General features: G+C 40.7%; 1 protein-coding gene across 1 annotated transcript; it reads left to right on the forward strand.

Annotated features, from left to right (window-relative positions):
* Nucleotides 1-6,131: 6,131 nt before the first annotated feature.
* On the forward strand, nucleotides 6,132-10,561 carry WDR25 (WD repeat domain 25; the record flags this gene model as incomplete). Its single annotated transcript, XM_009076362.1, has 4 exons — nucleotides 6,132-6,188; nucleotides 7,475-7,645; nucleotides 9,813-9,953; nucleotides 10,340-10,561. Coding segments are annotated over 4 exons (591 nt in total), but the record flags the coding sequence as incomplete, so codon positions are not given.
* Between the last annotated feature and the right edge of the window lie 2,167 nt (nucleotides 10,562-12,728).

Below are 12,728 nucleotides of genomic sequence, written 5' to 3' on the forward strand. Positions count from 1 at the left end.
GAGACCCAGTAATATGACCTGACAGACACAGAACAGACTTTGAAGGGAAGATTATTTACAGATATAGAAATAAATGAAATTTTAAAAGTGGTTATAGGAGTTGAGCAAAGGCTGATTGTGTGAAGTTTACTTTCATAGAATCATAGAATTTTAGGGGTTGGAACGGACTTTATATAACATCTAGTCGCACCCCCCTGCCCTAGGCAGGGACACCTCCCACCAGAGCAGGTTGCTCAAGGCTCATCCAACCTGGCTGTGAACACTGCCAGGGTTGGGGCAGCCACAGCCTCCCTGGGCAACATAAAGGTGACTTACTTTAAGTCACTTTATGCTGTTGGACTTTGATAGAGCAATTGAGAAGTTGGAGAAGGCAGGGACTAACCCAGGTACTGTAGAACATGAAAACTGGCTAAAGGAAAGATCTCCAGAAAAGAAACCAACTAGGAAGGGTTTAATGAAGTGCTTCAGGGATGGCTTTAAATTGAGACATTTCTTATTTCATTTTTGGGACATGTTTGTTACAGAAAGTATTGTGCTGGCACAATCAATAAAACAAGGCATAGAATATTCTGCAGGAAAAATAGCAATGACTTGCTAGAAACAGGAAGAGTACAAAGGGATAAAAAGGCTCAGCCTTTTGGGATTAATTACAAAATGTTGTCAGGACTTAAGAAAAGTTTGAAAAGAGATGAACAAAAGTCAAGGCAAATTTAAGAATGTAGATTTGAAGATGCACACGGAATTTCCCATTTTTGAAACTGAGGTCTTATAAGATACAGAACAAATCAGCTAGAAAAAAAAGGGTGGAAGCTGTTATTTCTAGCTTTTAAAATTAGTCTAGAAATGACCTACAGAATTTTTATTATTAACAGAGGTCAAGGCTGAGTAACAACAGGGTTTTTTCCCCTCTCCGTCTTGGTTTTTTAATCTGACCGTTGTTTAGCTACAAATTTGCAACTATCATCTACAGCTTTATGCTTACAAAGAAAAAAAATGACAGAGATGCTTTTTATGTTGTTGAGCTGTTTCTCCATACTTGAGGTTATAAAGAAATAAGCCTAAGCCATTAAAGCTCAGTAAAAAAAATTAATAGAGTGCAAGTACATTGCATTTGTTTCCTTGGAAACATTCTATTGCAATTTCTTTCAGATGAGATGCAGTCATTTTAAGTAGCATGTATTTAGGAGACCCTAATGAATTTGTCTCTGGATAGCATATAAATATGAAAAAAAGGCTGTAGAAATTGGTGGAGCTACTTGCACTTCTGGTTTCTATAGAAACAGCCAATACATTGTCATGTGCTCGTGGTATTAGGAAGCACAAGGTAATTAAAATAAGATGATTTATTCAGTGCTTTAGAAGACTAAAGTTATTCTTCTCACGGAGTCATCCTTACTGAATCCATGGGCAAAAAGCTGAAAGAAATATGGTGGGGTTAAATTGGTACTTGTGTTAATGGTATTTGGTTTTAAATGTTAGCATCCGGGGTCCCTTCTGAGTGTGAAGGCAGATTTTATGTGGCTGTAGCACATAAGTGAGCAGTCCTGCTGTGTTTATTTGGAAGCCTCATAGGGTGGTATTGCAGATGAGAATTGTAGTCCTGTCTGTGCTTACAATCCCTCCTGGAGCAACTGCTCCTGGAGCGGCTGAAATGAGCCAGGAATGAAACATTCCTCCTTTTGGAGCAGCAGCATTCAAGTGAGAAGCTGTCAGGGTATTGCCATTTCAGTTTCAGCCCATTTCATAGAATCATAGAACCATCAAGGTTGGAGGAGACCTCTGAGGTCATTGAGTCCAACCATTAACCTGTCACTGCTGGAACCCCTAAACCCTAAACCAGATCCTCCAGTGCCAGATCCAGATGCCTCTGGAACACTTCCAGGGATGGTGACTCCACCACCTCCCTGGGCAATATCCCAGTGCCTCAACACCCTCACAGGGAAAACATTTCTCCTCACATCCAATCTGACTCTGCCCTGGCTCAGCTCAAGGCCATTCCCTCTAGTCCTCTCCCTGCAGCCATGGCAGAAGATTATATTCTGTTCTTCCATTGTAAGGCATTAAACTGCAGGTGAGAAGAAGGCAGCTTCAAAACACACAGAAGAAAATGCTAGGGTGGTCAGGCACTGGAATATTACCCAGGGAGGTGGTGGAGTCACCATCCCTGGAAGTGTTCCAGAGGCATCTGGATCTGGCACTGGAGGATCTGGTTTAGGGTTTAGGGGTTCCAGCAGTGACAGGTTAATGGTTGGACTTGATGATCTTAGATGTCTCCTCCAACCTTGATGGTTCTATGATTTACCTTCTCCATGCTGCTCAGAATTTATTTCCAATTCTTTCAAATCCCCCTCTGTCATCTCTTTTTGGAACAAAAATGTCTTTGATTATTGCTCCTCACAGAAAAAGCCATTCTCTATCTTCCTGTGTCTTTCCTATATGTGGTATTCACTTCTATCTGAGATGGGGAGATAATTTTAAATAAGAAAATCTGAAGGGAAAATAGCTACCTTTCTAATAAATGGTTGACTCTTTCCATCACAAGATTCTTGTGCCTTCTCAAGCTATCTGAAATTGACTTTAAAAAACATCCCAGTGTACATTGGTCATACCTAAAATCTTATAGATTAATACGAGATTGAGGTCAAACACGTCTTCACCTTAATCAGCCTCCCTTTCCTTTTAACTATTCTCCAGACCCCTTGATAATCCTGAGCTGTGTCTCTGAAAACAGCAGTTACAAACAGGAAGAAACTTATGTAGTAAGGAAAAATAAGGTGGTTTTTTTCCCAACTGCGTAAAGAGAAATATGGAAATCTTATGTTAAAAGACTTTAAGAGGTATAAGACTGGAGCATTCTTGACCTTCTGTTCTGATATTGTCATGTGCTTTGGTTAAAATTGCCATTATAGTTTTCAGATGAGCATAGGAGACATAAATCAGATTTGTCATGTGGTTGTGGTTTTTGTTGTGAATATGTAGCAAAAAGCAAATAGTCTTCAGCCTCATCAGGTTAGTCTCTAGAATAGATTGACACAAATGGCTCTCTCTACAGTAGAAGAAAAGGCTTCTATTTTTTGCAAAATAAGCTTTCTTTTAAGTTAAAATGCACTTTTTATTACTAGTAATGGTGCAGTACTGTTTCACAGAGGAAACTTAAATCAGTCCCCCATTGCATTAAGTACTCAACATGCCAGTAGGAAGAAGCAGTTCCATGCCAAAGCACAGTCTAAAAAGGTAGGACAAGAAGTGGAAGACAAAATATGCCCAATTTTACAGGTTGGAAGCCATGGCAGTGCCTGGTTAAGGGTGGTTTTGACCGCCAGCCAGATTGCCTGTAGTCCTGTTAGATTTGTTTTGGGATCTTATCTCCTAATGCCCAGGGCAATGACTAGAAAAGCTCATTTCTTTCTCATCACTTGCATAAAACTTGAGGGGCTTTTTGGGAAGGGCAGTGCACATAGGTTCCAGGTGACCAGCACAGAGCTGGGCCAAGTAGCATCTTCTGAATTGCTGGTGTGGAGACTTGGAGATACCTTGACAAACGAAATACCAGGCATGGCATGTGCTTTATGCAGAGAAGTATTATACAACACCCATCTGAAATACATACCTTGAATCCAGCATCACAGCATGCCTTTCAAATCAGCAGAAGCATAAGAATCTGTTTGAAACTGATTTAATTTGCTTAAATTACCTTTCTTGTGGAGTGCCTGCAGCCATGAACTCTTGCCTTACTGAGTAAGCTTTGTTATTATGTTGGATTGTGTTGACACCAGATACTATTAGGCCTCCCTTTGAAATGAATTCTTTTATGTCCAGGAAATGCTTAGAGTGAAGAAGTGGACTGTGGTTTTCCAGTGCTTGTGGGTGATAAACCTGCAAATAGAAAAAGACCAGAAGCTGTTATTAAGAAACTAAAGCCAGCAGGGTATGGAAACCAGTGCTTTCCCCAAACAAGTTCCTCAGGCATGTCATGAATTAATTGTCTAAGGTAGAACAAAAGCAGCTTTAATTATGAGTACTTTGCTGAGCAGGGGTGTTGCAATTAATTATTTTTGAAGGCTGTCTTTATGGAACAATTTAAATACTATGTCTATCAAGTTCCTAGCTGCTATTCAGAGTGTTCTTTTGCTATTCTGAGTCAGTTCCTACTATGTGGTCTGAAGATTAAGCAGCATAGTTTTCTGGGGTATGTATCAAACATAGAGAAAAAGAAGGTCTTTTGTACTAATTTTTATGGACAGTTTCCTGTGGCAAAGCTAAGATACATAGGTAATTTGGTTAGATATCCTATGAAATAACAGACAGGCAAGTAGTATTAATGATTAGAAGTGAAAGTGTTTAAACTGATAATGGCAGTTTCTGTGGGAGCCCAACAGGTTTTCAGCAAAAATTAAAAGCATGTGCATATTATCAACTCCACAATCTCTTCTTTTTCCCTTTGAGAGGTGTTTGTTTCTGTTCCAAAAACTGTTAAAAGTAAGTATAAGCCGGAGAGAGACTCCATGTTAGGAGCTGCAGTGATAGGAAAAGAGGTAGTAGGTTCAAACTGAAGAAGGGGAAGTCTAGGTTAGATGTGAGGAAAGTTTTTTTTTACTATAAGGGTGGTGAGACACTGTCCCAGGTTGCCCAGGGAGGCTGTGGCTGCCCCAGCCCTGGTGGTGTTCAAGGCCAGGCTGGATGAGCCTTGAGCAACCTGATCTAGTGAGGAGGTGTCCCTGCCCAGGGCAGGGGGTTGGGACTAGATGATCTGTAAGGTCCATTCCAACCCTTAAATTCTATGATTCTATGAAGCCTTGAGCAAGCAACGTTATCTAGTGAGGAGGTGTTCCTGCCCATGGCAGGGAGGGTTGGGACTAGATGATCGCTAAGGTCCATTCCAGCCCTTAAATTCTATGATGCTATGATTCTAAATCCTAACCCCTTAGCACTGCTGGACACAATGTGCATATGGATACATACCTACATTTCACATTTTTTTTCAAGTGATGACAACCCGAAATGTCTGTGACTTTCATCTTTGAAATAAGGAAATATTAATGAATCACTCCCATGAATCACCATTTGGAACTTCATCATTTATTGCTCTATATCATTGTTCACATCCCAGCACTAATTGCCCTTTGTTTCTGTTTCTCTGTCCCTGTTTCTCCACGTTGTGCTGCTCTGTGCTCTGATCTTGCTGTCTCTCTGGCTGGGCCTCATCACTTCTGAGAAGGTGTTTGCTGCCTCCTCAGCCTGTCAGGGTGGCAGAGCCTTTTGTGTCCACTCCTCTCAATTTAACTTTATTCTTCTCCTGCAGCTACTACAGCTGTCAGGTTTCTGTATGCTTTTCAGTCTCTCATTCCAGGCAGCTATTATATTTTGTGGATTATTTTTATTTTTTTTTTAGTTTGGGGTTTTTTTTTCTTTTTTTGCTCCCTCAAAATAGCTTGATTTTCAACTTTACTAATGAACTATGGACTTCCTTTTATAACTCTGTGGCGAGATATCTATGCATGGTGATTTCTCCATAGAGAAAGTGGAGGCTATAAATACGGAAATCTCTCTTTTGGCTTCACGAAGTTTAATTGCTTTGTATATTATGCAGATTCTTAGGCTGCAAAATCTGATGGGAACAAGCAACACATTTGTACATTCACCATCTTAAAAAGGCAGGCAGATTGCTGAGAAGTTTGCCAGTTTTTTTGGCTTGCAGGGTTGCATCTCGTTGCTGTTATTACAGGGTGTGTAGGGTGCTTGCCTGGCTGAGGTTCTTCGCCGAACGCAAACATCGTGTTTCAAAACTCAACATATTTCACAGAGCCTGTGAAAAAGCAATTGGAGCAGCTGCTGCTGCCACTATCTATCTACATGCAGAGATCACAGGAAGCAGAGCTGGAAGGGACCTCAGGAGATCAACTAGTAAATCACTACCCTAAAGCAGGATCAGCTAGTTCTTGAATGTTTCCCACCAGTCATAGGTTTTTGAGCTTGAGGCAAGAAATCAAGATCTTATACTGTGTTTGGTACTTGAAATGATTTTTCTTTTAGTGCTGAAAGTATGAAACAGAGGTGTAATTTGGGATATTTCTCTGTGTCCCCTGAAAATTGGTTGTTTGATTCAGGTTTTGAAATGTGTGTGCTTACAGGACCTGGAAGAGGTCTGGGCCCTGAAGTCAGTAGTCACTGGCCATATTAGGGGTAAGGTAGGCACTGAAATGTCTCATAACTTTGGGAATCATTTCAAGCAGTTTATCTGCTCTGTTGGTTTTTCTAGTGACATTAGAAGGACTAACCTCTGAACATGCTGTTGGAAGTGGAGCCTGCTATGTTTTAGTTATCTTGGAGGGAGAGAGAGAGAGAGAGAGAGAGATATTTAGATATTAATAACTAGGAGTCTTCCAGTGTCCTAGTTTCAAGGATCACCATATTCAGAGAGATGGTTTGCTTTGATCTGGCCACTTGCCTTGAAGTTTCTCTTACACTGGAGGCAAATCAGAGAAAAAAGAAAGCAAAAGTATTGATTTGCAAAATTCAAATTAGACAACATAGATACAGAATTTTGTGAAGAAAGATGGAAAGAAAGGAAATTCAAATTGGTCATGGATTCCTTAGAATAGTTCAAAATATCTCTTACTTATGAAAAGCCAACTTCCAGGCTGTAAAAATACTCAGATTCCAGTGGCCAAGTATCCCTTTCTGCATGGATCTAACCCACTTTACATGTAGAATCAGAATCTCCCCAAGAGTGACTTGTACCCATCACCCCTCCTCTTTTCCATGTAACTTTCTGTAAAATGGGAATCTCTATCATCTCCTTAGCCACCCATTAAGTACTGGAACATGGTGATAAAGTCTTCCCTAGGCCTTCCTTTCTCAGGGCTGAACAGCCTCAGTTCTCTCTAACTTTCTTCATATAGCGACTTCCTAGTCCTTTGGTCATCTTGGAGAGAGTGCTCAGGCATTGGAATGTGCTGCCCAGGGAGGTGGTGGATTCACCATCCCTGGAGGTTTTCAGGATGAGACTGGATGTGGCACTTAGTGCCATGGTCTAGTCACCATGGCAGGGGTGGACATGATGATCTTTGAGGTCTCTTCCAACCTGGTTGATTCTATGATTCTATAATCTTTGTTGCCCTTCTCTGGACCCTCTCCCACCTTTCCACATCTTTTGTATAGCAAGGACAAAACTGAACACTGTGTTTCAGGTGTGACTTGACAAGCTCTGACTAAAGTGGGACAATGACTTCTTCATCTCTGCTCGTGATGCCCTTGTTGATGCCACCCAGCATCTTGTTGGCTTTCTTTGCTGCAGCTGCACACTGTTCACTCATGCTGAGCTTGTTGCCCATGAGGACTCCCAGGTCCCTTTCCACAGAGCTGCTCCTCAGCCAGGTAGATCCCAACCTGTGCTGCACACCCGGAGTATATTTAACATAGTTTATCATGTTCTAATCTGTCAAAAAATAACAAGTTTTTTTTTATCCACCAGGTGCTAAGAGTGTACAAAGCTGCAGTGCAACAGACTTTGGATATACTCTTTCTCCCTGAGGGAAGAGAATTTCTCACGAGCACAGACGCAGTAAGCCGGGACTCAGCTGATCGTACCATCATTGCTTGGGACTTCCAAAGTGCTGCAAAAATCTCCAATCAGATTTTTCATGTAAGATTAACAACTAGTATTGTTTGGGTCATGATTTAATATTTCATCCTTGTCAGTGTAGTGAAAAAAAAAGCTTTTGTTTTTTTGGGAAGATAATTGTGTGATGTCTAAAATGCTCTTCATGTAAGTTGATGACTTTATTTTTGCACTTAACACTTAGTTGGTCTTAAAAATGACCTTGAAGGCTGAAAGGTCTCCTTGTGTTTAAAATACTTACATTTCAGTGCTAATTTCACTGACATCTAAGCTATATTTAGGCAAGGACTCAGCAGTGTCATTCTGGTTTGCCAGTGGTGCATGGCAGTAGTTGCTATAGTTGCCATGTTTCTTTTCCCATACTTTTTTCATACATTTTTCATCAGCTGCAATGAGGGTTATTGATAAATTGAGTTTGATATTCACATAGTAATAGCAACCTGATACATGTATATTGATACCTGGTGTGGTGTAACCACAGAGGCAAAATTTGTGTTTATCAGTGCAGGTGCAGTATTTCTCTCAGTCATCTATCCAAGCAAGACATTTAATGGAATAAATTGTCTAGAAAGGCTGACAGCTTCAAAGGAGATTACCAAGGAAGTTAATAGATAATTCCATCTCCCTGGGTCTTTTTTGAAAACCCAAGTCTAATATCCTATGTAATATAATATGCTTGGATTGGATATAGATGCTTTTTGGCTGAAATGAACAGTTCTCTGCTGACAGGAGTGTGTAGTTGATGATTTAATGGGATTGGTTCATGTTTAATTTCCACAGTTATGTCTTTGTGCAATACTGCATCTATCAACATCTTGGGTAGACAATAGGAAAGAAAAACACCCAACCGTGAATATATAAAGTACAGACCAGGCAGGTTCAGTCCCAAGGAGTAAGAAACAAACAAATCAACAATCTTCCTCCCCTTCTCATGACTACAGCATCTCTGAAATGGACTTCCTCCCACCCTCTTCTGCACTGTGTATAAACAAAACTTGGTGGTGATTTTGCTAACTCTGCTCCCTTTTCTGAATTTCACCTTTGAAACCTCTGAGGTGGGAGAGGACTCCTGAGCTCTTCAAACAGATTAGATCCCAACAGGACTTGATCTATTGCTTGTCTGCATTAACAAATGAATAGTTAAGAGCTCTAAACCAGCCCATTACTACAGCATACCCAGCTTAACAGCACAGTGCTCCTGCAGATTGCATTGCACTTTCCAGTCCCATACTGTTAGACCCAGTTTCTCCCCAGAAACACCGTGCAGTGTGCCCAATACCTTACAATACCCAGAATTTCCTTCCCACTCCTTCACAACCAAACCAGTCTGTTCTTCCCATTCTACCACATAGCCCATGGAGTCCAGTGGTCACTGTCAGCCTGCTGTTCTTCACATGCAGATGTCTCCTATAGCCAAAACTCTCTTCATTTGTATTCCTGGCATCAAAATTCAGCACTGTGTCTTTAGGTTAGGCTGAAACTAGAAGAGGTTTGAACCTGGTGGAAGCTTTGTGAGAGCAGTTGACTTCTGATGGGGTCACCATGCAGAGTTTTGAAAGCAATCTTAAATCAGTTTTAAATAGCAGCTCTAGAGTAAAGCCAAGTCTTAGTTACTGCAGATATTCATTCATTTACAGCCAGCAGCAGCCTACATCACTGTCATAAGGAGGCTAATAATGATCCTTTAGGTTTTTTTTTCCTTCTTTTTCTTCTAAGTATGGTGGGGAAAGGTGTCTCTTTCAAAGAGGTGTTTCCTATTCCTGTCAGTGTGGCCAGAACTGAGAGGCTGGAGGATTTGAGAACTGTTCAAAGTAGCATTGAAAGCACAGTATGGCTGTGAAGGAAGTGATGTGGGAGAAGAGGATTCACTTTCACATTCAAACTCCAGTTTTTGTTGGGCAGGAAGATGAGGATTGAGAACCATGTGCTTAGAGTTACCTTTCTGCAGTATGGCTCAGAGAGGGATGGGATTTTGGTCAATATCTAGGAAAGAGGAGTAGAGATTTGCTTTAATATTTGTCTTGATGTAAAACTTTCAGTGGTTTGTAGTGAGTTAAGCATCTTTATATAATGTGTACTATGGTGATCACTCATACCTTGCCTTTATGGGGGCTCAGATCTGTCAAAAGATGAATCATTTGAACAAACCTTTGGTTTCATACAACAAAACTTTCTTCAAAATTGTTTTCAGGAGCGTTACACTTGCCCAAGCCTGACTCTGCACCCAAAGGAATCTGTGTTTGTTGCTCAGACCAATGGGAACTACATGGCTTTGTTTTCTGCTCAGCGACCGTACCGGATCAACAAAAAGAAAAGATACGAAGGACATAAGGTATCCTGCTTCACCAGGACCTCAGTATCCAAGTTTAAAAGGAGGATAGATAGCAAAGTGTCTGTGCTTTTTAATATATCTGCTAATAGTGTTTGATTATAAGTCAGTGATAGATATTAATTGGCTTCATTTTCTTTCCCGTGTGTCAGTCTGTTTTGAATCATATGCACTCTGAAGAAAATAGTTATTAGAAGACTCTATGAATAAATAATAGCTTGATTAAATCAGTTTGTGATATAGCTGTGTCTTAGTAAACACCTGGAGAAGTCTTTAGTGTATATTTATTTAAAGATACGTATTTTTTTTGGTGCTATATTAATTTTCAGCTTACGACAATGAACTTTTCTAATCAACATCAGGAATCACACTGTTACTCATTTTCACAGGTGGAAGGATTTGCAGTGGGCTGTGAATTTTCTCCAGATGGAACACTTCTGGTGACAGGAAGTTCAGATGGCAAAGTGTTTTTCTACAACTATCATACTTCTAGGATTATTCGCACTTTGTCTGCACATAAAGAAGCTTGTGTGAGTGCAACATTTCACCCAGTCTTGCCATCACTCCTGGCAACATGTGATTGGGCTGGAGAAATCAAGATCTGGCAATAACAAGCAGAGTTACTTTCCAGGATGTCTCCTGTTAGTTTGTCAAAGGCTTAGGAAATAAACCAGGGTATGCAATGTGAAGTTTTGTTGTGATGTGTTGTAAGCAGGAGAGAGACTGTTGTCTTTTCTTCTATGACCCTTAAGTGTGTGTTTCATAATGCAGTTCCCATGGTCTCAGAATCATAGAATCATCAAGGTTGGAGGAGACCTCTAAGATTGAGTCTAACCATTAACCTGTCACTGCTGGAACTCCTAAGCCCTGAACCAGATCCTCCAGCACCAGATCCAGATGCCTCTTGTAACTAGCTGCTGAGCAAAGAAGTGGTCCCACTCTCTCCCTTAGCCCTGGTGACAAATTTCTGACCCTTTGGGGTCAATCTTCTGGCACTTATCTAGTCCTACCCTGGTCTGAGTACCTAAGCTTAAGAAAATTATTGCTCTTTTTATGTATCCTTTCAATGCAGCTTTCTTAAACCAGGTTTTGTCATAGAGTAATTTACATTGACCTTTAAGATCATTGAGTCCAAACCTTGACTGAGCACTGCCAAGTCCACCACTAAACCATTTCCCTAAGTGTTACATCTACATGGCTTTTCAGTACTTCCAGGGATGGTGACTCAACCACTTCCTTGGACAGCTTGTTCCGCTGCTTGACAACTCTTCTCCTGAAGAATTTTTTCCTACTATCCAATCTACTCCTGAAGAATTTTTTCCGACTATCCAATCTAAACCTCCCTTGGCGCAACTTGAGGCTGTTTCCTCTTGTCCTCCCCATAAGTTGAGGACATATTATTTGACAGAGGATGATGTTCAGATCAACTAATGCCTATTTTGTCTTTCTGGGACTTTTTTTTCCCCACTAGTTAAAACTAGTTTATCTCCCTGACCTGATCACTGAAGTGTTAGACAAGCAATACTGTAGTTCAAGAAAAAACAGCTTCTACACACAAGAAGGGGGAAGATTACAGCACAGGTTGAACAGCTTCTTCTGGAGATGGGTAGTTTGTTACTAGCTCACCTTACTGTAAAATGCCTTCTGAGAATTCCAAGGCAAAGTGTGACAGAAAACTTGAACCTAATGTTGAAGTCAACACATTTTGTGTTTCTGAAATCCTGATGTTTAGACTTGAGTTTTAAACTTAGGACTTTACTTTACGACTGTATATAAACAAAATGTAACTCTATGTAAATATTTATATGAAAAATAAACAATATTTTATTACATGATGTCTCTATTCACTATTTTACTCCTATTATTCTTGACAAGTTAGTGCTCAATACTGTAATGGAAGTGATATTTGAGAGAGAAAAGAATTAATGTGTTACACTAATTTATTGCAAAAAACAGTCTATGCAACACAAACTATATGTATTAATAAACTTGATTTGTATAAACCTGTGCAACCTTGTAGTGAGTGCTCTAAGCTTGGCTTGTGTTTGGTCTGGCTAGTCTATAAAGTTATTTGAACCTATACAGGATAAATGTGTTGTGTAAATTGTCTCTGTCATGGAATCTGGAAGTCACGTGTCACAGAAACTTTTCCTCTGTAGCATAGTTTTAGTATTCTGTTTTTTTCATATTGGCACAAATACAAGGGTTTTTTATCCATTTTTCACCTGTTCAGTTAGAAAAACTTTTTCAGAGAAAAATTTTCAGAACACTCTTGCAAATGGAATATTTTAATTAAGTAATGTGCAAAATGTATTCATAGAATCATAGAGGCACAGAATGTTAGGAGTTGGAATGGATCTTATAAATCATCTAGCCCCAGCCCCCTGCCCTGGGCAGGGACACCTCCCACCAGAGCAGGTTGCTCAAGGCTCATCCAACCTGGCTGTGAACACTGCCAGGGTTGGGGCAGCCACAGGCTCCCTGGGCAACCTGGGACAGTGTCTCACCACCAAAACAGGGAAAGCTACTTCCTAATATCTAAGCTAAATTTCCCTCTTTCAATTTGTCCCCATTGCCCCTTGTCCTGTCCCTGCAGCTCCTAACACAGATCCCTCTGCAGCTTCCCTGGAGCCCCTTCAGCTCCTGGAAGGTGCTCTGAGGTCTCCACACAACCTTCTCTTCTCCAGGCTGAACAGCCCCAACTCCCCCAGCCTGTCCTCACAGGGGAGATGCTCCAGTGCTCTTAGCAACTTCGTGGCCTCCTCTGGACTTGCTCCA

Source organism: Acanthisitta chloris, unplaced genomic scaffold, assembly GCF_000695815.1.
Source record: "Acanthisitta chloris isolate BGI_N310 unplaced genomic scaffold, ASM69581v1 scaffold13546, whole genome shotgun sequence".
Lineage (NCBI taxonomy): Eukaryota > Metazoa > Chordata > Aves > Passeriformes > Acanthisittidae > Acanthisitta > Acanthisitta chloris.